This window comes from Balaenoptera acutorostrata, chromosome 16 (genome assembly GCF_949987535.1).
Source record: "Balaenoptera acutorostrata chromosome 16, mBalAcu1.1, whole genome shotgun sequence".
NCBI lineage: Eukaryota > Metazoa > Chordata > Mammalia > Artiodactyla > Balaenopteridae > Balaenoptera > Balaenoptera acutorostrata.
In genome coordinates this window covers 11,822,087-11,846,423 of record NC_080079.1, presented here as the reverse complement: position 1 = coordinate 11,846,423, position 24,337 = coordinate 11,822,087, and the positions used below count along the sequence as shown (strand labels likewise).

The 24,337-nt window shown below is 49.9% G+C and overlaps 1 protein-coding gene across 1 annotated transcript; it reads left to right on the top strand.

Moving 5' to 3' along the window:
- The first annotated feature begins 1,269 nt into the window (after positions 1-1,269).
- On the top strand, positions 1,270-24,008 carry BAG3 (BAG cochaperone 3). Its single transcript, XM_007173186.3, has 6 exons — positions 1,270-1,342; positions 1,466-1,558; positions 1,876-2,299; positions 17,251-17,565; positions 18,983-19,387; positions 22,634-24,008. Exons 3-6 carry the CDS (start codon positions 2,114-2,116, stop codon positions 23,447-23,449), a joined length of 1,722 nt encoding a protein of 573 aa, XP_007173248.2. The 5' UTR covers positions 1,270-1,342; positions 1,466-1,558; positions 1,876-2,113; the 3' UTR covers positions 23,450-24,008.
- Positions 24,009-24,337: the final 329 nt, after the last annotated feature.

Here is a 24,337-nt window from a genome sequence, read left to right as displayed (position 1 = left end):
TATGTTTCAACATACGAATTTTGGAGGGACACAAACATTCAGTCTATAGCCCCTGGGGAATGCGTGTCCTAAGACCTAGAAGAAAAAAAGCCACCAAGGACAGACATGCCCCCCATTATTCAGCATGGCTCAAAGGAGCTTCTTCCAGGCAGTTCTCCAAGACTTACGGCTCCATTTTAGACAAACCCACTTGAAGCCCCCGGTGGAATATAACTCTCAGAAGCAGCTATGTTAATCCCAGAGGAACCTGCTTCCTCCCTGCTTCTGTCTAGCAAATCAAACAAACAAATAAACAAAACACCAGCAAAGAATACTCTCAGTGTTTAAACGTAGTTGTAGTGGAAAACAAATTGAGCAAAGGAAGAACACAGAGATAAAAATTCACTTTGGAATCAATCTTCAATAAACATCAATATTTATTGAATATGAACTCTGGGCCCAGCCTTGTGCTCAGGATTTCAGACATAAGGAAGAATAAGAGAGCCACTGACTAGCGCACTTGAGGGTCCAGCTCCTTCAATAGTAATACTTCTTATGGTAAATTACTGCACTGGCATTTGGGTTTATAACTCATTCTCGTTTGTTTGGTGACCTGAGTCAGTCCCGGGGGCTTAATCATCTCTGTGTTTTCACAAAACTGAGTTTTTGTACTTTAAAGCTAATAAGTAGACCTATGTAAGTGAGAATCATTCCATTGGAAGTGATTGGCAGGCCTCTCTAGCATTTGCTCCAAAAGGAGTCATATGAGGGCAGGAAGACACAAAAGGTGTTGTCTCTGAGGGTTCCAGAGTATTCTCTGCATTTGAGTTGGAAAGTTGGGCCCAATATTAGTCCAAGGCAACTTCTCAAAATGTTTCTGGCTAAGGGAATGAGTCTGCATGCCTAAGGATCTAAAATGGGACCCCCCCCCAAACATTCTGCCTCTGGGGGCGCACTCTCTCTCCCAGAGGAATTGAGGTGCTTGGCTGAGGTTACAAGTGCAACCCACCACTGAATTAACCAAACACAATTTTTTCCTGATTTGAATTTTCCCCTACTTTCCAAATGAAGGTCAAATTAAGATAGCAAGAACCAACTTCCACTATAAAAAAGACCCAAACCCAAAAGAATATTTTTTTTTCTTTAAAGTTGTTCAATGCAATGATAGTTTCTACATTTGAGATTTGAGGTTCAGGAGCATAAAACCATGCGCTGATGCAATCTTTCTTTAGGTTTCAAAAGAAAGGCAGGTGAGTTTCCATTTGTACTTCCATTTTCTCCCTGGCTTGGTGATGGTGTCGGATCAACATTCCAGAGCTCCTTCCGGACGGCCCTTAAGCCTATGGAAAAAAGTGATTAAAACGTAACTGAGGGACGCCAATATCCTGGAGTATCAGTATATGGGGATGCAAAGGGGAGGTGGGAGAGACTCGAGTTTAAATCCAGCGACTTTAAAGGCTAACGATGACTTTGTTTTTATACGAAGGAGCCAGTCCCGGGAACACCCACGCGGCTCGAAGAAGAGGGAACGAGTCTGAAAACCGAAACCGGCCCAGGACACACAGACTACGTCCCCGGGGTTCGTTAGTCCTGCCGGCCGGCGGCCGCGTACTCCGCGGATGTACCGGGCCCACCCCAGGGCCATCTCGGCCGGGGGACCCCCGCCGGGGAAGCTGGGGCTGGGGAGGAGGTGGAGGGGTGGAGGAGGGGCGGGCTGGCCGAGGCCCCGCCCACGCCCTGCCCACGCCCCCGCCCCGCCCCGCCACGATTATAGCTGATGACTCAGGGCGGAGCTCCACATCCAAGCGGCGCCGCCGCCAACTTATCTGGATGGGACCAGAAGTTTCTAGCTGGCCAGTTGCTACCTCCCTTTATCTCCTCCTTTCCCTTTGGCAGCGAGGAGGCTATTTCCAGACGCTTCCAGCCCTCTACGGCCACGTCACCCCCTCCTTTAATTCATAAAGGTGCCCGGCGCCGGCTTCCCGGACACGTCGGCGGCGCGCACGACTCTAGCTCCGGCCGCGGCCAGCGAGCGACTCTGCACCTGGAGGTCCGGCACCCCGCGACCCCGTGACCCGGCACCCCGCGATCCGGCACCCCGGCGGCCGCCCCTCTGGGCCGACCCCGACCCAGCATGAGCGCTGCCACCCACTCGCCCATGGTGCAGATGGCGTCCGGCAGCGGCGCCGGCGACCGCGACCCCCTGCCCCCTGGCTGGGAAATCAAGATCGACCCGCAGACCGGCTGGCCCTTCTTCGTGGACCACAATAGCCGCACCACGACGTGGAACGACCCACGCGTACCCCCCGAGGTCCCCAAGGTGAGCAGGGCCCGCGCCGCAGGCCGCCGGGTCAGCGGCCCCCCCTCGACGGCCAGCAGTCGGGACAGGGCCGTAGGGGGCGGCTGGACTGGGCCGGGCTGCGGGGAGGCGAGGCGCCAGATGCCCGCCGGCCGTAGCCCGCCTGAGCCGGTGCCCCGGAGGTCAGTGAAGGCCGCCTGGGACGCACGGACCCCCAGAAGGATACCAGCTTTCAGGGGGTCGGCCTGCTGCCCCCCCACACGAGCCCCCTCCCTTGGCCGGCGTCGGGGCGAGGGGGAGGTCCGGGAGAGGACTGTCCTCCCTGGGCCGCGTTTGGTTTCCGGGGGTCGGGCGGGAAGTGGGACCCGCGCGGTGGCGCCAGGTCCGGTCCACCGGCTCGATTCGAGGGGCCGTGGGCCAGGAGACGAGGGGAGGCCGGCCTGGTCAGCATCGGAGGCCCAGGCCAGGCCCCGCCGCAGCCTCCGCCCGGCTTCCAGGGCCGAGATCTTGGTTTCACCCTGCTGACCGTGCTTTGGCGGACGCCGGGGGGCCATTGGCAAGCTGGGGTGGGGGTCTGTTAGGGTCTGTTAGGAATTTTACCCCCTAAAGTTCCTGAATTTGATTGAAGGTGTCTTGACTTCACCCTCCCATCTCAGGCACAGAGTGACTCAGGAGACTGGATGTAAATTCATTCCTTTTTTTTTTCCCATTCTGTATTTGAAATTAAAATTGTATTATTGGTTGAAACTGTTTTCACTAAGAATATATTCTAGTATGACTTGTTAAAAACAAGATGCTGTTCTTCCAGGCAGTTTCTAAACTAAAGATGTGGGACTGTCTCCTAGTTGGCTATTGCCTTAGACATTGCCTCACACTGGCAAGAAAGAGACTTTTTTTTTTTAATGGCAATACATTCCCTTCCTTGTTATGTTACTAAAATACCTAGGATTTGTTTCTAATACACAAATAACTGTGTAGTAATACTTTTGTATTAGAAGGATGCCTCATTTACGTATATGCAGGGATATATACTACTTAATCCTTAGAAGTATGAAAATTTGAAAATGGAAACTTGGAATGAGTCTGTTAACTTAAAAAATTATAACTAATTGTACTACTCTTGTAATTTTCTATAAATTTGAGCTTTTTCGAAATATAAAGCTTGGCAAAGAGAAATATACTTAAAGGGTAGTGTTACGTTGTCTGGGCAAAATAAAAATAAAAGTCATAAAGAGCTGATAAGTTATTTTGAAGATTTAAAAATTCACAAAATTAAAAATGCTTTATAAATCATTATTTTAGAAGAAAGATCTGTGTTATCCACCTTCATTTTTATGCAGTTTTTTCTTAAAAATATTTATAAGACTCTGGTGCCCAACAGTGAGACATTGTAAATTCAGCAGCTTACATTTATAAGAAATTAATTGTATATTTATTTTTGAAAATTAGTACCAGAGGCTATAATTAGCTGGGTTGGGCATAACCATATATACTTTTTTGCTTGTCTGTTCAGCCCATTATTGAGTGAAACTGATGCTCATTTCAAACCAGCTCTGTTACTGCAGCCTGCAAGGATGTAGATCTTTACTGTGGCCAAAAAAACACAAAAAACAAAAATATCATTTTGAGGCTTCCTTCCTATAGAGACAGGGACGGTCAGAATCCGCTGGCATCCTTGGTGGTGAGTGAAGATCAAGTCTGAACATATCCACTGTGAGTGCAGTGTAAGTCCCACCTTGCTGGCACTTTGTTTTCAACATGAAACTCACCCAGCACGTTGAGATCTTTGTGCACCTGTACAGTGGATGGGTTAGGCTGTGGTTTTATAAACTTTTTCAAGGGGGAAAAAAACAGGTTGAGTTACTATTATTGTTCTCGACAAGTAGAAAATACGAGCTACTAAATCAGAAATCTGATGCTGGAAAAGTTGATTTGAAAATTTAACAGTCAGAATTTTAAAGTTGAAAGGTCCTTAAAGATCTTTTAGCCCAGCCTCTTTATTTTTCTGAGAAAGAAACCCAGAGAGGGGCTTCCCTGGTGGCACAGTGGTTAAGAATCCACCTGCCAATGCAGGGGACACAGGTTTGAGCCCTGGTCCGGGAAGATCCCACATGCCTTGGAGCAGCTAAGCCCGTGTGCCACAACTGCTGAACCTGGGCTCTAGACCCCGTGAGCCACAACTACGGAGCCCACGTAATAAATACATTTATAAAAAAAACAAAAAAACCCCAGAGAGTTCAAGTGTGTTTCCAAAGGCCACTCAGCTAGTACCAAGAGCAAAGAGAGAACTACACTGAAAAGTCCTAATAAGAGGCAGTGTATCTGTTCAGAAGAAGGTAGAAGTGTCTTACATTTTTATGAAACTATGAAGCGTGCAGGCTGGAATACTTGATAATTTTTGTGTCCTCCCAACCATCAAGTATTGGGTGGCTGACTTCTGTTCTGTGACTACTTAGTTGGTGATGGCTGGATGTGATCAACTCAAGAAAAGAGCTCTCTTTACCAAATTAATTACTTGAGATTTCTCAGCATGGGTACCAAAACATAAGGAGAAAACTAACATTCAGTTCATTAGCTCTGGGCTTCATTGCTTTCAAGACTGTGCTTTGATATACACAGAACATCTATGTGACTAATTCACTTTCACTTATATGAATGACACCTTACTCCAGAGTAAATAAAATGGAAAATCCTTCACTGTTACTTTATATTCGAAATTTGGTTTCTTAATGTGGAATGAGAAAAGGGCTCTGGCAGAAAACAAAGGGTGATTTTAGATGAACTGAGCTAAGAGGACCCTCTGAGCATCCTTACTTTCAAGAGGAGATGCTGTCAATCAATAAAGAGCTATTCATTGAGCATGAAAAACAGAGAAAGCCCTCTTCTGGAGAAGACAGCTTCTGGGTGTTTACAGTTTAACCATGTAGGTACAGAAATGGCTTCCGTGGAAAGAAGAAAAAGATTAGAACTTTGGTTTAGTCTTATCCTCTGTTGTCTTACGATTGATCCTCTCTCATTCCCCTGAGGTGGTTAGAGTGACTCTCCATCCCATTTTTACAGAGGCGGCAACTGAAAGCGAGTGTCTTGCCCTTCATTGCGGAGGCAGGACAGCTAGAGGCAAAGGCTTTGGGCTTAATCCAGCTCCACTCTGAGCAACTGAACCTGCAGTCTTCCCGGATATCGATTTTCTGCACACGTGGGCTTCCCACTAATCTCCTGGCAATTGCATACCAGTCCAGGCCCCATCTCTGGCAGAGAGCTTGACATCCACTTTGGAATCAGGGGATGTACAGTTTCTGTGCAGCCACTCCTCCAGGCTCTCTTGCTAAATAAACAGAGGCCAGATATTTTGGAGTGTGGCGCTGTGCTGCTCCCTCACAAACCTTCCTGGGACCAGAGCGAGACCCTCCTCCCTGGAGGAGCAGGGCTGTTCTAGCTCTGCCGGTCTTGGAGGTCCCCGGCACGGATTCCCAAGCCTGGCAGTCTCCAGGGAAGCCTTTTAAGAACACAGGTTGCCAGCTGGGTACCCCCTTGTTGAATCCCAGTTGCTCAGGGTAGGGCCCAGAAATCTGTATGTCAAAAAAGCTTCCCTCTTGGTTCTTGATTCCAGCAGTCTGGCATTTGGGAGCCACCGAAGGACAATGATCCCACTTCTTAGGGGGGAGGGGGAGCTGTGACTTCATGTGCGCCTGCGTAGGCCTTGGCATCCTCAAGGGGCCTGCTCAACATCTAACCTGCAGAGCCATCACGGGGGCCTCTCTTCCTTCGTGGTGAAACTCACCCGGTGCGTGGCTTCTGGGAATGAAGATAGGGGTGGCGTGGGGAGGGGTGGAGCCTGGTGGGGTGCCAGTGCCGGGTGTGGGGAGGTGGTCCCGAGACCCTCCTGAACCCCAGGAAGAAGCAAGCCAGAGTCTTTCCCTCTTGTCTTCCGCTGCCGGCAGAATCTTACCACAGTAATTTGACAGATTATCCTCAGGCTCTGTGAGAGACAGGTAGGAACATCCTTTCAGAGGAAATGGGAAATGTTTTGAATGTCGACTGAAGTAGAGCCCCACTTCTTCCCCTTCATGTTCAGCAGAGCTTCCTGAATTTTCTTAAAGATGAGATCACCTTGTTCTTTGCAGATTGACTGCAAGCTCTTGTGCCTCTTAGAATCGGAACACAGTCAGGAAATGAGTGGCCATTCTCTCCTTTGTATTTCCAGCAAGTTGCAGTTACTCTGGAGCAAATTTCTTTATGACTGATGAATAGCGATTTGCTGGGGGTGGATAAAGAACATGGCCAGATGCCTTATGAGTCCAGCTCATCCAGGACCTTCATTTTCCCCTCTAAAAAACAGTCTGTGTTTGGCTTATGCAAGAACTGTGCAAAACTTGTCCCCTGTTTTGTGGAGTATATTTACCCTTTACAAGGGTAGAGTCAGTGCCTGGGAACCGTGGCAGCGTTTGACGTTAGCCAGGGCCGGGAAGGCTTGGTTGTTTGTTGCTGTTGGGCTGCCTGTGAGTCAGAAGGCTTCATACCACCCATGAGGCTTGATTAGCGCTGTCCTCGTTTCTGGAATGACACACAGTTGCCTTATATAAACCACTCTGCATGTCTGTTACTTCCTATTGACATTTTAAAATGATCTGGTGTTTTTCATAAAAATTAAGAAACCATGCGTAATCCAAACCTACTCTTTCTCCTTCATAGTTTTGCTGTTTTCATGTTGCTCTTAACATATTTAAGACACCTTCTATAGAAAAACTGGGAGCAGAAGACAAAGGCCTTGCTTATTAGGAGCCTCCGAGGACCCTCTGGTGCTGATGGACACCGAGGAAACCTCTCTCATACCTGACTGAGGAATTCTCCAGCCCCTCCCGGCTCCCCATTGCTCGTGAATCAAGTCTACACACCCTTCTGTGCCTCAGCCCTCAGATTCACAGCTGGACTTTTGAAGCTAGGCTCCAAAGCCCCTCCTTTTGCAGATGTGGAAGCTGATCTCTAGCCCTTGTTTGGCGTTGTGCAGCTGCGTGAGATATCTGGTGTTCTTAAAGTCTTCACATATTTCTATGACAATTTCTTTGGGGGCCTTGGCAGCTTTTCAGCAAGCCAGGCAGCTTGTAAAAGCTTAAGCAGAGAGAATTTCTTTAGGAAGGGATGAACTATTTTTTTGTCTGTCGACATATTTATAGATATGTGCCAGACGCAGGTGGGTGCTTTTCCAAACCTTCTCTCTTTAAATCCTCAGAGCAGCTCACTAAGGTGGAAGCTATCAGGCTCACCTTATGCACGAGGAAACAGACTTGGAGAAAGAGGATGTGCCTGGCCTCTCAGCTATGACGAGACAGAAAGACTGTTGTGGCCAGAGGTTTACCCAACCCCCCCCCCCCAGGTGACAGACAGGCTTGCCGCTAGTGGACCTGGCTGCTTCTTTATAGTCAGTCCTTTATGCTCCAAGCTTGCCAGGCACAGTTCTGCTGATAAACAGCCTTGAGTCCATCTCTTACAGCCGATCAGAAATGTTGGCTCGTTTCCTGAGCCTGGGTCTGAACCTAGAAGATGGGCCCCAGTCTTCACTCATTCATCTCTTCTGACATTTTTGCGCACCTGCTCTCTCCAAGTCATGGTGTTAAAGGCCACACAGAGGACAGTTCTGCCTCCTTCGGTGCCATTTTCCACAAAGCATTTATTCCGTCTCTCCGGTGAAGTAGGCTGCCCCTGCTCTGGACTCCACATTACTTCAATTCGAATCTTTCTTCCAAAAGGCAGCACCTTTCTGCTTTGCCTTGGGGTCACGTCCCTGTGGGATGGGAGTCCCAGAGATACAGTCTGCGTCTCTTTCCCCTTTCTGCCTCTCAGAGCCCGGCAGGGTCTACAGGCTCAGTGTGTGAAGGATTCTGCGTGGGGAAGAGTAAAACATGGGCCTGGGCTCCGGAGTGGACACGCGGGCTGAAGAAAAGCATCCCTTACTGAAGTGCGTGTCGCGGGAAGCCTTCTGTTGGTTCCTAAGCGGTCTTGTCTTCTGCTCCCAAATGTCTCCCAGGAGCCGCTTCCTTTTTATTGAATTTCTGAATGGCCTTTTCCCCACAGGGGACTTTGGTATTGATTCCCTAAATTCATCCTTACGGGTCTGGAGAAGCCCTTTTTTGTCCCCGCCAGTGACACAGCATCTTGGAGCAGGCCTGCCGGGGAGGCCGGTCGCTGGCAACAGCCAGACGCCGCTAAGCCACAGCGGCAGAGAGCAGCCCCGGCGCCACGGAAGGAGTCTCTCTCCAGTTCTTTTGTCCATGAGGCTGGCAGTAAGATCAGACGCTGCAGAGCGAAGCCTCTTATTCACTGTCAGTTCTGAAACGCCCAGGATTGTAGATTGCCTGCTGCCTACATTAGGAGCCTGTAAACCGCGCCTCCCGGGAGCTCCCCACGCAGAGCTGTGTCCCCAGTGATTGAGGCGAGACTTTCCCCTGAAAATGCCTTAGCATCCTTTTGAAGAACAAACGTTTCCTATTTTGAAGTAACTTTCTCAGCTTCTTGAAGATTTAATTTAATTTAATTTAAAGTAGAATTGTTGTTCTTTTCAGTTATTTTAAAAATTCTTCTTGGACAAAGAAAGAAAGAATGAATGAATAGTTTGGAAATGGAAACGGCAGGAAGAAAGGAGAGGACGTGTGTGTGGCAGAGAAGGCAGCCACGTCGCTTTTGAATCTTCCAGATTGTCCCATGGAGCCTGAGTGTCAGAGCAGGACCGGCTCTCCTGCTGGGCTAGACCTGGGTTCTCTCCCTGCAGAGGCCCCATGCTGGGCTTGTGTGGAGTCCTGGGGCTGTGGTGACTCAGAGGTGAGCCCCGCTCTCGCTGTCCTGCCTCAGCCAGGCAGTGACTCAGCATCAAGCCCTGGCTCCCTGACCCAGACCACACTCGAACTGAATGTTCCAGGTCTGCGCCTCAGCCCAGCTCCACCGGGCGAAATGAAATGCTTTCCCTCCTGCTGCGTTTTACCCCAAGAAGATGAAGGGTTTGGAGACATTAGCCAATCATTATCACACAGTGTACAGGGGTGGCAGGAGTAGTGAAAGGGTTAACATATCCCCGGCCTTGGCATCTGACAGACCTGGGTTCTGGTGATCTCAGGTAAATCACTCACCTTCCCCGAGCCTCAGTCTCTCCTTCTGAGAAATGGGCATACACCAGTACCTGTCCAGCAGGGTCGTGAGGATCGGGAAAGTGATGAGCCAGGGCCTGACCTGAGGCATGTGTGTGGTCCGTGGGGACAGTCCCAGTCTTCGCCAAGAAGTCGGAGGGGATTCACAGGCGCTTGGCTTCCCCACAGAGTGGACAGTGCTGGCTGGACGTGGGTCTGTTGGTTCCCGGATGGGTATGAAGTCTCGTTTCCCAAGGCAAGGCCTCTTCTTATCGCCCCTGGACCACTTTAGCTGACTCTCCTTCCACCAGTGTCCGGACACCCTCAGCACCCTTCCCGGGGGGTTCCCGTGTCCCTCGTGGGGGTGGTAGGTGCTGGGCAGTAACTCGGCGTGAGGGCAGATGAAGGCTGTTGGCCCTCTGGAGCCTCAGCCAGACCTGCAGCCCACAGCCTCATCAGCCTGTGGACTCACCCCAGATCCGCTGCCCAAGATGGGCCATGGGAATTGTGTATCCTGTGTTCTGCAGGGGGCGCTGTGTTTACCCTGAATCCCGACTGCTTGAGGCGGGGCTCTCCCTCCAAGTCTCTGCACAGGCGCGAGGACCGTGCCAGCAGGAGCCAAGTGCCCAGTGGTGTTGGGGGGAAACGGAGCCACGTTAAACGAGGGGCCGGCCGTCTGCACAGGTGTACTGGACCCTGCCCTAAGGCGGGGAAATGTCACCGTGGGTGGAAGGAGAGAGGCAGGGGGTTTCTAATTGCCACCACCCTTTTGGGGGAGGGTGGTTGCTGGGGAAGGAATGCTTTGACAGGCTGCTTAGGGTCGGGGAGGAGTCCCTCCAGCAATCCCCCCAAGACTGCCACCATCTGTCAGAGTCTCCCCTTGCCGGAGCTGTGGTTGATGAATTGGAGATTTTTTTCTTTTGCGAAACTGTGTTTTGTACAAAATACATGTCCAGTGAAGCCCAGCACCCTGATACCAACAGATGCTTTGCATGGTTGACATCTCAGATGGAGGAGCCCGGTGACTGAACAGTGTTCTACCTGAGTCTGAGAAAGAACCTTGAGAAACCCATGGAAATGTGTCCATGGGGATGAAGAGTTCTCTTTATCTAAATTCAGACAAGATTTCGCTTCCTAATATGGAAATTTCAGGTACTTTTCCGTCTGTGATTTATGGCTTTAGATTGATCCCTACCCCTTTTTTTTTTTTTTTTTTCCTGAAGAGGAAGTAGGTAGTTTTTAATTTCCCTGAAGCCATTGAGTTCAGGAGCTGAACTCCAGTGACCGGGATTCTCTTCCTGGTTCTGCAGTCACTTCCCATGTGACCTTGGGCCACATCTGCTCCATGGTATCCTTGAGGAGGGATCCAGGGGGCCCATGGGGGACTCTGAGCCCCGAACGCTCTCCCCAGCAGGGGACATACCCAGCTGTGGCCTGGAGACTGCTTATATGCCCTGGGGGGACGCACTGAGAATATTAGGGGGACACCAGCAGATGTTCTACTCCCAGACGGCTCCTCCTGCCCCAGCCTGGCTGGGCTCTTTCCCCTGGGTCTCAGGGGCGTGTGTGCAGGAACCAGTCACTGCAGGTTGCGTGTTGATTCTCAGGTGAGTTTGTCTGCAAGGCAGACCCCTTCAGCGCCTGGGGCCTGTTGAAGGGAGAGGGGAGTTTAGGGCTCAGGCCCCTAGAGTTGTTTTTAGCTGTGTTTGCTTCCAGGTTGTGAAACTTTAGATACATTTCTTAGCAGAGAAAGTGCCATCCCTGCTAATTAGTGCTCTTAAGACTCTCAGATAAAGGGGCTTCAGACTCTAACAGGCTCATTACCAACTTGGTGAGATCACTGAGGAATTAAACCCAAATTCACAACTCTGTAAACAATAGGCCCAACCAACTGTTGCTTGGGAAAAGCTGGGTCCGTCAATAACTATTTGTGGAATGGAGGAACGTGGTTGTATAGGGCATGGCCCAGCTCAGAGTTTACAAAGACTTTCTCGTGCCTTATTTCACTTCAATCTTGCAAAAAGCCCTGGAAGGCATGGGGATTTCTATAGCTGGGGGAACTGAGTCCTAGTAGCAAGGAGTCCTGTCTGAGAGCACACACCTGGCGAGCAGCAGGGAGGGATTGGAGTCCCGAATGGCAACTTGAAAACAGGGGCTCATCTCTCTCATTTTAAGCACATCTTAAAAATGTGCTTTTCCCTAGTAGAAGCACATAGGGACGCCCATCTCAGTAATCCCAGGATCAACTATACATACTTTTTTTGTTGTTGTAATTTTTATTGGGGTATAGTTGATTTACAATGTTGTGTTAGTTTCAGGTGTACAGCAACGTGAATCTGTTATACATACACATATATCCACTCTTTTTTAGATTCTTTTCCCATATAGGCCATTACAGAGTATTGAGTAGAGTTCCTTGTGCTATACAGTAGGTCCTTATTAGCTATCTATTTTATATATAGTAATGTGTGTGTGTCAATCCCAATCTCCCAATTTATCCCTTCCCCACCCCTTACCTCCTGGTAACCATAAGTTTATTTTCTACATCTGTAACTCTTTGTAGATAAGTATACATACTTTAATAACAGGGCATATCAGTTAAAACCTCCAAGCACCTGGGACTAGATTGCTTACAGCACAGACTCTTGTCTCACTAGGAGTGCTGTAAACAGACTTTGGTGGATGTGGACTTTACTAACTATGCAGAATTTGCCCAAAGTCCATTACGTGCCCCAAACAGGGCTGGGGGCAGTGGAAGAGACCCTTTACCACATTCCAGTGGGAACTTTGAGTTTGGCTGTGGGGATGTAGATATCTCTATATATATCACATTGGCAATAATACCTTATTTCATGTCTGTGGCCTGTAATACCAAATGGAAAGTTTTGGTAGAGTGTTGAAGCTCAGGTCTCTATGTGCGCTTTAGAAGGAAGTTTTTCTTTTGTTTTGCTTCCTGCCTGAAAGAGGCAAGCCAAGCCACTTTATTTTGATCCATGTCCTCACTAAATGGGGAGTCCCAGGATTCTTATTTCCCGCCATCTTTTTTTCTTTGTTTTAGGAGTTCTGAAGTGTCTTTAGTAAAAGTCACTGCCTGGCAGGCGTGAGACTCTTCTGGCCTAAAAACCCAGTTGATAGAATCTGTGTCCTACTTAGGACTCCAGGCTGTCGAGGTGGAGGTGCTGCAGGGCAGCCCTCAGAGTTGCCTTTGTCGCTGTTCCCCTTCATTCAGACTGTGGTATGTAGGTGTTGAGCCCCCGTTTGAAAGAGCACTGTACCGTGGAGCTGGGGTCGGGGCTCACAGGGGCGCCGTTTTCAGGGTTTATGGTTCCGCCCTGCTTTTAAGGTGCACGGTCAGCGGCTTCCTCCTCTTCACTTGGTTCATGAAACTTTGGAGCACCTTGAATTCCAGAGAGTTCTAATGTGATTTAACTGGGTACAGTCAAGAGTGGTCATTTTTCGATTTCCGCCACGTCAGCTTTTCCTTGTTTTTGAGCTTTATGTAGGTGTTTAGAGCTAGAAGAGATCTTGGAATCAGAGGTCATGGAGAACGTCAGGGCTGCAAGGAACCTCCTTTAGGTCAGTGCTCCCAGTGCCATGGGGGCTGGACTTGCCCACACACCTTCTGAGTCAGACTTTGTTGGGGTTTGAGCGTAGCGTCTGCACTTTTTTGCATTTCCTGGGCGCTCCGGACGCCCCCTAGAGTCTGAGAACCACTGCTTTACAGAACCTCTGGGCCTCCCCTTCGTTTCACAGCTGGGGAAACTAAGGCCCAGGGAGGGGATGTGAGCTGCTTGCGTAGCGCACATATTCCAGGGCAGAGCCAGCTTTAGGACCAAGCGCAGCCTCTTTCCAAGTCTCCTAGCTGTCCCCTGAGCACCCACATTGTTACTAAAACTCAGTAGTGACGTTTAGTTGTGCTGTTAAGCAAACAAGACCTGTGTGAGCCACGGGCTCATCCAAGCTCCGAACCTGGCCCCAGGCTTGTCTAGGAATAATATCTTGTATTCGATAGGGCAGACTTTGGCTCACCTGAGGTAGTTTTCCCTGCTTTTTTTCCCCGGCCTTGTCATGGAGTTGTTTGGCACTCGCAGAGGATTTTAATGCAATGCACAAAGAAGAAGCATGAACCGGTTCATTTTATAAATTAATGCAGTGAGATAAGCAGTGGAAGTCAGGCTCTTATTTCCTAATTGGATTTCATATGTATGTATTCCTATGGCTCTGCCCACAGATAAGGATAATGAGCTGAGCTGACTGGAAAACACTTCCTGTAATGCCATCACGGCTCCTTAGGGAGCTAAGGCAGGTGGTGACGAGGAGGCAGGGCTGGCCGTCATCTGCTTGGTGACTGATGGCACCCCGTCCCTATCACGGGGTCACACAGAAGTGTAGCCCCCAGGAGACGGAGTCCCCAGTCCCCAATGAAGTCAGGGTGGGGCAGGTAGTGCCTTTCTTCTATAAAAGATGCTGGTTGGTATAACCAATAGGCTTGGGCTTGAACTCAAGAACACTTCTTATGAGACTGAGGAGACATGTTCTAGTCATATTCTAGGAGAATTATAAATATTAAACATTTAAAAAACTTTTTTCTTGGACTTCCCTGGTGGTCCAGCGGTTAAGACTCCGCCCTTCCAATGCAGGGGGGCGCGGGTTTGATCCTACATGCCGCACGGCGTGGCCAAAAAAAAAACCAAACTTTTTCCTTTGAAAAAAATTACGTCTTTTTTTTTTTTTTTTTACTAGACTGTGATGAAAACACCACAGAAGATAGGAAGGGCAATTTAACTCTTTTGGGCAGTGCTTTTTGGTTAGTAAAACTGAAGCATTTGCTGTTGACAGGGCTCTGATGAGAGGAGAGTAGAAAAGAGAGGTGGTGTCAGCATCTGGTGCAGACCCTGTTATGGGTGGGTGTTTCATTTTCAGTTTAAATTATTCACGTAGAAGTGTTAGTTTTCTATTCTGTACAAGAGAGGTGGTCTTTTTAACTTACCTAAAGCAGTGTTTTCTAAACAAAGCCCCCACCAGAGTGCCAAGGGAGCCCGCCTTCTTTCAGAGGCCATCATGAGAGATGTGTGGGTTTTTATCAAATGGCATAAATGGGTCGTTAATTCACACGGAACCAGGAGTGCAGACCTCAGGACTGTAGGAAAGCAGCCTCCAGGCCTCCCGTAGCCACCCTGCCTTCCAGCTTGGGCCCCTGACACCCCCGGCCCTGCCTGCGGTGACCGCACGCTCCCTCCACTGACCCAGACGTGGCACTACTCTCAAGACCAGGTCAGGTATCGGCTCTGCTGTCGCAGCCCCTGGGGCAGGCGGAACTGCTCTCCTGCCCGCCTTCCCTTCTTCCTTCCTTTTTCTTCCCTTTTCTCTTTCAGTTGAGGCACAAAATATACTCAGGGAGATGCATAAAAAGCACAACTCGTGGCAGGCCCGCTCCAGTACCTTCTGGATCCGGGGGCTTCCCCCAGGAGCGGGCAAGCCTCAGCCAGGCCTCTGTACGGTTTCCAGGCCCCGGGAAGGTCTGAGGTGGAGACCCAGCCAGCAGCCGGCTGTGGGGCGAAGCTGGGGGTGGCAGCCCTCACCTGTTCGGTCTGGACAGTGTGGGTGGAATGTGGTAGGGGAGGGGCAGTGTGGGGGTCCCAGGGAAGTGTATGGCGTGAGAGACTTCGACACGGATGTACACCCGTTTACCACCACCCAGAGAAAGACGGAGAACGTTTGCATCCCCTCCGAAGGTTCCTTCCCAGACGACTCCGTTTTCTCCAGGTGCAGTCACCATTCTACTCCAGTCACCACCAGTTAACTTCGTCCTTCAGCTTTGATTCCTCTGACACTTTGGGGTCTGAGGAGCATAATCATGGGCCTGTTTAGGGGGGGAATTCACATGCCTTTTGGCCTTCCTGGTATCCCTTTTTTTTTTTTTTTTTTTTGGGCGTGCCTCTTGATGTGCTCTCGTAAAACCTCACGACAGTCCTATGAAGTGGGTGTTGCTAGCTCATTTTCTAGAAAAGGGGATTAAGGTTCACCGAGGTTAAGAGAATTACCCCAGATGAAAGAACTGTTACTAACAGAGGTAAGGATGAACTTGCATCCTCTCTAGGAAAGCCCCCTCCTACTAGGAAAGCCCAGGCGGTCCCCCATCCGCAGGGCCTCCTGTGCTTTCCAGGTAGTTTTGCTTCCTGTTTGTTTCATGCAGCCCCCAGGTGGCAGGGATCGTGCCTCGCTGGTTTGGTAATCCTATGGTACCAAGCAACTCGGGAGCAGGACGTTCACCAGGGGCCAGTCAGCGGATGAGGGCTGCTGACTGCTCAGCTCTGCTTTTGTGCATGGCCAGGAGGAAGCCCGCAGAGATGATGCCCCGGCCCTTGTCCAGGCCCCTGCTCCAGGCTGGAAGGAAGGTGCCCAGTGCGTGGAGAAAATGCCCGGACGGCCTGTTGTGAGTCAGCACCGAGCAGCACGGCGTTTCTTCGGTCCCTCTTGCTGCCTCCCTTTTGGTGTCCCTCTCATGGCAGGAATTTGGTTCTGAATGTGAGGCGTGGACCTGCTCTTGGGTGACCTGAGTTAAGCAGGCTAAAATAATGCCGCTGCCCTGAGCACGTGGGTATTCTAATCTGAGAGTGCCTGTCTGCTGGCGTCCCCAAGGACATGGCAACACCCTGGCCTCTCCTTCGTGCTGGAGGCCCTCTGGGGCGGGGCTCAGCAGGAGAGAAGCAAGTTCATGGGTCTGAAAGGGCTAAGTTCCAGGGTCAGCCCTCCGCTTTCCCTACTTGTGACCGGTTTTGCCCCACTGGGAATTACACTCTGAAGCTCCTAGACCCTCAGCTTTTGGCGTTCATTTGCAGTTCAGAGGGATGCCTCGTGAGGAAGGATCACGCTCCTTCTTAATAGTTCACCCACTCGGGTGTGTGTACGTGGCACAAATCCTCAGCCCCCTCCTCCGTAAGAGGACCCTCTAGTGCTCAGGACATCGTCAGGACCGGAAGCCGTGGGGGTCCCTGGTTTCAGTTGCCCAGCCTCTGCTTGGTGAGAAGTGACATTGCCCGGTGAGTGACGGGCCAGCCTTGTTGTCTGAAACAAGATCTTTCTCTGTGGTACCTCTGGAACTTGGCCTTCTCAAGGGTCCCAAAATAGCCAGGCCGCTGAAGGGAGAACTTCGTGAGAGGACATAAGAGAGACCCAGCCGCTCCTCGCCAAGCAAGCTTTGTTGGCATCACAAGACCAGCACAATTAATCCCCGGGTTTTGTTCTCATCCTGTGCTGCTTCTGCATTCCTTGTGTATCTCCCTTTCTCGCAGCTTGTTCTGAAAATATTCCTGAGGAGGCAGCCTCCCCGCTGCCGCCCCTTCTCGGCAGATTTCCAAGCTGTGGCCTGCGTTGGTCTGTATCGCTAGGAGACGTGAGGACCTTTTAGAAAGCAGAGAAGCTGACTGTAGCTTAGGGAGTTGGAATTGAATGCTCCTCGCACCTTCTGATCTGGGTCTGAAGATCTGGGAGGCGCTCAGTGACTCTTCTATATGCATTGCTGCCGTGTCACCCAGAAAAGAAACCCGTCTTACCACTTTGGGAAACTGGGACTTCTCTTGTGCTCAACAGATACCTTGGCTCCCCTGCTTCCTCTGGATGCTTCTGATTCTTAAACTGCTGTACGTACAGCGGCTTCAGTAGGGGAGGGGGCGTCTGTAAGAAGTGGGGGGTCAGGGGAGGCGCCCACGCTTTCTGTGCTCAGCTGCCCTGGCTGGCACGGTGGGACCCAGGGTCCCTCTGGAAGATGGGAGTGCTCGGCGCCGTGCTTGTTCCTCTTCAGGGCTGTCTCCTTCCCAGTTTCTAACAGGTCTGTGTTTCTCTTTATTTTAGGAAACCGCATCCTCTGCAAACGGGCCTTCGAGGGAGGGCTCCAGGCCGCTGCCCATCAGGGAGGGCCACGCAGTGTACCCCCGGCTCCGGCCAGGCTACATTCCCATCCCCGTCCTCCACGACGGTGCCCAGAGCCGGCAGCTACATCCTGTCTTCGCCTACCCGCAGCCTGGGACGCAGCGCTTCCAAACCGAGGTAGCCCCGGCGGCCCCGCAGAGGCCCCAGTCACCTCTGCGGGGAGTGGCGGAAGCCGCCCAGCCAGATAAACAGTGTGGACAGGCGGCCGCCCAGCCCCCAGCCGCCCATGGACCCGAGGTAAGGAGAGGCTTGGCTCGCGGGCCTGTGGGGTGCGACCCGGGGGTGCCGGGTTTTGTGCTTCCTAGGCTGCCCCAGACCCTGATGCGGTGCCCAGGGCAACGCCTGGTGAGATGCGGGGCATCTGGGCCTGGCCTGCAGCGTCAGAGGTCACCCAGCAAAGATCGCTTGCAAGACAGCCCTGCGTCCCCCCAGCGTCTCACAGGTTGGTTTTTCAGGTGGGCAGGGATCATGGTGTATTTTGGTAGTTAAGGAATTGGGGCTCAGAAGGGTAAACAGCTTGGTCCAAAGTCATAAAGTTGGAAGTGGCATCGCTGGGACTGGAAGCCTGGCCTTCTGGCTCCTCATGCGATGATGCCCCGTACACCCACCGAGCTTTCTGTATCAGAAATACAGAGATTCTCTGTGTTGTTTCATTCAGTTCAGTGTTTACAGGTAAGTATTAACTGCTTGGAGCTATACTGACGTGAAAATGAGACCGCATACCTGCCCTTACAGTGTCCACAGTTTAAAAGGAAATGTAAAATTAGGAGTCAGGAAGGCAGCTGCTTTTCAGGTTTTAAGCCTGAAGCCGACACTTCTTGCACTAATGTCTAAAGAATAGTTCTTAATCCAGTTCTTAGCTGAGATTTGAAGGCCAGTGGACCCCAGTAGGAATCCTGAGCCGTAAGCCCTCTTGGTTTTCCTGTCTGCACACCATCCCATCGTGTCCCCTGCACTGCTCTTGAGCACAAATGCTTGCTCCAGGGGTGAAAAATCATAGTTAATGTGGGACACCAGGAGGCTCTTTTCCCTTTCTTGGAGAAGCGGTACCTGAATTTGTAATGTTTTTGCTGTAAAAATCAAAAGTGACACATCAGTCAGAGAAACCTTAACAAATTTAAGCTAGCAAGGCCCTTAGAAGCCAGCTGGGGAAACACCCTTCTGATTTTCTAGAAGAGAAAGTAGGTGGTCGGGAAGGGAAAGGGGCCTGGCCTGCCTCGGTCCACACAGGGGACACAGTTGCCAGTGCCCAGCTGAGTTCTCTGTGGATAAGCAGGAAAAGAGTTACGGAAAGAGGAAATGAAGTGACAAAAATAAATAAAATGTAGCGAGCGCTTCCTGTGTGTGGCACTGGGGCTGGGACACACGCACGGATTATTTTACCGAATCGTCAAGTCAGCCCAGTGAGGGAGGAGTTACTCTTTTCTATATTTTAAACGCGGCGCCTAAAGCTATTGAGCTGTTAAGAATTTGAGCCCAGGCCTCTTAACTCCTGAGCTCCCAGTCTTAACACTGCATTTTGAAAATGGAAAGGCTTACAGACGGGAGGTCGTATTAAACCTGCTGCCCAGAGCAGGCGCATACGGGGACAGGGTCGGAGGGCCAGACAGAGGGTGATTCACGGGGCTGTGCACCTACCCTTTGCGTCTTGCAGCGATCGCAGTCTCCGGCTGCCTCGGACTGCTCGTCCTCGTCCTCCTCGGCCAGCCTGCCCTCCTCCTCTGGCAGAAGCAGCCTGGGCAGTCACCAGCTGCCCCGGGGCTACATCTCCATCCCTGTGATACACGAGCAGAATGTCCCCCGGCCGGCAGCCCAGCCCTCCTTCCACCACGCCCAGAAGACCCACTACCCAGCTCAGCAGGGCGAATACCAGACCCACCAGCCTGTGTACCACAAGATCCAGGGAGATGACCGGGAGCCCCGGACCATGTGGGCAGCATCCCCGTTCCGGTCACCCGTCCGGGGCGCGTCCAGCCGGGAGGGCTCTCCAGCCAGAAGCAGCACGCCGGTGCACTCCCCGCCGTCCCTCCGCGTGCAAACCGTGGTCGACAGGCCTCAGGTATGGGAGTCGGTGTCGGCAGACTAGCTGGGGCAGCATCTCTCCAGGGCCTGAGGAGCTCTGTGCAGGTGCCCTGGGTCGCGCCCCCCCCCACCCCGCCCCACCAGCCTTTCCTGGTTTACGCACATAACTGGGGGAGAGCGAGATCCTGAAAACGGCTGGTCATCAGCAGAAATGCAGGCGAGGGCTGTGAACCTCCAGTGCTTTCCACAGCTTTTGCTCATTTTTCGTTGCAGCTGCCTCAGGGGCAGAGCTCCAGCCGCCACTGTGGGAAACAGCGGGCAGAACACAGCGTCACACACGTGGGGCCCAGGTGTCTCAGTGCCCACCATACCCTTGCAGTGCCCTGCAGTCCCTCCACACCCCACCCTCAGCCTCGTCTCCTGCCTCACTCACACCCCTTCCTGCACTCTGCAGGCCCTTCACTCTGTTGTCTCCTCTTTTGTGCCTTTGCTTGTGCTGAACCCACTTCCTGACATGCCTTCACAATCCAAGCTGTCCCCATCCTCCAAGGGACAAGCCAGTCTTGCCACTTCCATGAAGCCTCCTTGTCTTTCCCACGGTGCCTAGTATGAGTCCCTTACAGTTCAGCATCTGATTATTCTGTGCATTTATTTCAAAAGTGTTCATCTGCTCTCTTCAGCTCTGCTCTGACCTTGACCACAGGGAGCATGTCTTACTCCTTTCTCCTCCTTTGCGGTAGAGGACCATGTTCCCTGGCCGATGCCCGGCTGGCTGGGCGGATGGGAAACCTTCCTTCCTGCCTGGTGAAAGTTACAGGCAGGGCCCGCTTATCCTTCAGTAGAGACGTGCAGGCACTGGTTCCTGGGGGAGGAAGTCTTTTAGTTTTAGCCGAAGAACACTTGGCAGCCGGGGCCCCTCAGCTGCTGAGTGAATTCTCGGCCACGGTTTTTATTTTTTATTGTTTTTTAAATATTTATTTATTTTTTCAACATTATGGAAGTGCCTTTACATTTATTTATTTATGTATGTATGTATGTATGGCTGGCTGTGTTGGGTCTTCATTGCTGCGTGCGGGCTTTCTCTAGTTGCGGCGAGCGGGAGCTACTCTTCCTTGCGGTGCGCGGGCTTCTCACTGCGGTGGCTTCTCTTGTTGTGGAGCACGGGCTCTAGGCGCACGGGCTTCAGTAGCTATGGTGCGTGGGCTCAGTAGTTGTGGCTCGCAGGCTCTAGATCGCAGGCTCAGTAGTTGTGGCGCACAGGCTTTGTTTCTCCGTGGCATGTGGGATCTTCCCGGACCAGGGCTCGAACCCACGTCCTCTGCATTGGCAGGTGGATTCTTAACCATTGCGCCACCAGGGAAGTCCCTTGGTCACAGTTTTTAAAAGGAAAGTGCCCTGTAAACAAATGCAGGGCATCTTCTTACTACAGATGGTGACCCTGTTCAGGGCCCTCAAACAGAACACCTCCTTTTATTGTCTTTTTTTGTTTTTTTGTTTGTTTGTTTGCTTTTTTATTTGGAAATGATTTCAACCTTACAGAAGAGAAGTCCAGTATATACGAAGGTCATGAAAGCAAAGGTTCACCTATATTCACTGTTAACATGTTGCTACATTTGCTTTGTCATTTTTTCCTCTCTCCATATATTATCTATATTTTTTGTTTGAGGTTTGATTGTAAATATCATGCCCTGTACCCCTAAATATGTCAGCAGATATTTTCCTAAGAGAGCGACCTTCTCATTCATACCCACAGTAGAATTATCAGATGCAGGAGGTTTAACGTCCTTAAAACATTGTTGTCTCATACACAGTCCATTTTCAGATCTCCTTTATAGCAATTTCCTCCTGTTCCAGGATCTAATCTAGGATCATGAGCACTGCATGCAGATGTTGTTTTCCTTTAGTCTCCTTTAATCCGGAACAGTTTCTCAGTCTTTCTCTGCTTTCATGACCTTGACATTTTTGAAGAGTACAAGCCATAGGGCACCCCCTCTTAAGTGTTTCCAAAGTCACTGACTCAGCCATTGTTTTAAAACCCAAGAAGAGGCGTGTGGCTGGTTCATGAGTGCTAAGGGCCAAAGTTAGGCATTTCTGGTTGGCAGAAGAGATTTGATGGAAAAGGAGGCTACTGGTGTTCAAACAGCCAAGCGTCCATCAGATCCTTACTCAGACTCAGTAATCCTTTCAAATGGGAAAGAAGTGCCCATTTGCAAAGCTGGAGATGTTTTCTCTCGTATCTTTCCCATATTATCAATATTTTCTATAATTGGTGAAACAATATTTAATCCTATTTCCACTTAATCTTATTCGTTTGTAGTGGCCTCCCTTTTATAGCTTGTTTAGAAATCCCTTTTTAGAGGCTTCAGTGATTTGACCTAACTGAACATTATAGTGGGATTTAGTGTCTTTAATATGGAGTACTTTAGAAATAATGTAGTCCAACTCCTATTTCCCAGTTGATAAAATCAGTGTGTGAGATTTTTAAGGGGGTTTTAGATGTTCACTTAAATGCTAGGTGAACCAAGATATTTCTGTTTCAAGCATAGTTAATTTTTTTAAATATCGCTATAGCTTATAGTCATATTAAAGAGTATCTCAGCCTCTGTAGCCAATGTAGTTAGTGCAGAGATTCTGCACTGCTGAATGTTAGCTCTGGCACAAATGTGTCCAAGCAGAATTCTTACTGCGTTACCCATTTTCAGCATCTTGCTTATTCTCAAAAATTACATCAGTCTGGGCAGAAGCCACAAGGCTGTCATAGGTTTAAAAAAAAAAAAAAGAAGACGATTATAACTTTTCTGAAACAGGAGATGGGAAGGCCACACCCTGAGCAGAGACTGTCACACAGGGTAACGAAGGGGGGCAAGTGGCAATTATTACTCCATGGCTCCATCACCTGAAAGTCTGAGTCACCCAGGACTTTGCTTTGAGGTAAAGTAACTCAGCTGTCAGCATGAGTTTTTGGTATTTTCATTTTAGAAAATTATATTGGTTTTCTTTTCATTGCCGTAAGAATACCATCTCCAGAAAAATTCAGTGAGAGATGACAGACCAAGAGACCAAGGTTAACGAATGAAAGCATAACAATGGTTTGGTCACATACATGATGAATATCATATTTCAATTTTGTAACAGGTTTGGCTGACTTTGAAAATCCCTCTTATGCTATTAAACTTTAAAAAAAGTCATTTCTGTTTTCTTCTAGTCAGTACTAGCTACAAACGACTGCCTGTGACTCTCAGCCAGTTATTAAAACTATCTCTGTGTCCTTGCCTCTTCTCAGCAACCCATGACCCATCGAGAACCTTCGCCTATTCCCCAACCTGAAAACAAGCCAGAAAGCAAGCCAGGCCCAGCTGGACCAGATCTCCTTCCTGGACACATCCCAATTCAAGTGATCCGCAAAGAGGTGGATTCTCAACCTGTTTCGCAGAAGCCCCCGCCTCCCTCTGAGAAAGTGGAAGTAAAGGTTCCCTCTACTCCCGTGCCTTGTCCTCCCAGCCCCGCCCCTTCTGCCATCCCCTCTGCCCCCAAGAACGTGGCTGCAGAAGAGAGAGCAGCCCCCAGCCCTGTCCCTGCAGAAGCCACAACCCCAAAACCAGGAGAAGCTGAGGTACCCCCAAAACATCCAGGTGTGCTGAAAATAGAAACCATCTTGGAGAAGGTGCAAGGGCTGGAGCAGGCTGTGGACAACTTTGAAGGCAAGAAGACGGACAAAAAGTACCTGATGATAGAAGAGTATCTGACCAAAGAGCTACTGGCCCTGGATTCGGTAGACCCAGAAGGACGAGCTGATGTCCGCCAGACCAGGAGAGATGGCGTCAGGAAGGTTCAGACCATCCTGGAAAAACTTGAACAGAAAGCAATAGATGTCCCAGGTCAAGTCCAGGTTTATGAACTCCAGCCCAGCTCCCTTGAAACCGATCAGCCACTTCAGGAAATCATGGAGATGGGTGCCGTGACAGCAGACAAGAGCAAGAAAAGTGCTGGAAATGGAGAAGATCCCAATACTGAAACCCAGCAGCCAGAAGCCAAAGAAGCAGCAACTCCAAACCCCAGCAGCACGACAGACACAGCTGCTAACCCAGCAGCACCATAGTCTCCACTAAATAAAAAATCAGCCCCGGAGACTGGGAACTGATTGTGTGCTTTAGAGAATTTTAAGTTGCATGCATTTCAGGGACTTAAAATCAGTTGGTTTTTACTATTCATAGCCGCTTGGTACACAGTAACTTGGGTGGAGGCAAAACACACTAATAAAAGGGCTGAAAGGAGAATGATGCTTTTCTTCTGTATTCGTATTCTGTACAAATAAAGAAGTTGCTTGTTACAGAAGTTTAACCCCATAGCTTGTTGTTTTGGAGCCCTCTCTGTATGGGTCCCACATGTTAGTCATGGATGTGAACTATCTTTCTACAGCTCTGGACTGAAGGAGTTTTTGCGGGGGTAGATGGGGAGTCAATTTCTCATCAGTAAATATGAAACCCAGTTTTCAGACGTGTTGCCATTTTAATGGGATGATTTTTGTCATCTCATAGCTAAAATACTTAACTTTAGATAGAATAAAATGTGTAAGGAGCCGTAGGAATATCTGTATGTTGGATGACTTTAATGCTACATTTAAAAAAAGGAAAATAAAGTAATAATGTAACTCCAAATGTCTTCTGTGCTTTCTAAATTTTGAAGAGTGGCAGCATCAAGATGGTCTTTCACTGGCTTCAGGAAAAATAAACAGACACATTTACAAGCCTGCTCTGGGATTTGTAACATCTCTACTGGCCCGACCCATGAGAAAATGAGTCTTGCTCATTTTTCATTCTCAGGTTGCAGCTGCAACCTGGGAAGACTCAGAGCTGTGAACCCAGGTGATGGGAACGTGCCCATCACACCTCTTCAGATTGCTCCAGCGGAGGTGCATCTCTGCCCACCTGGCCCTGGGCCATCCTCAGCCCTCACTAAAGGGCTGAGTGGGTTCAAAAGTGCACAA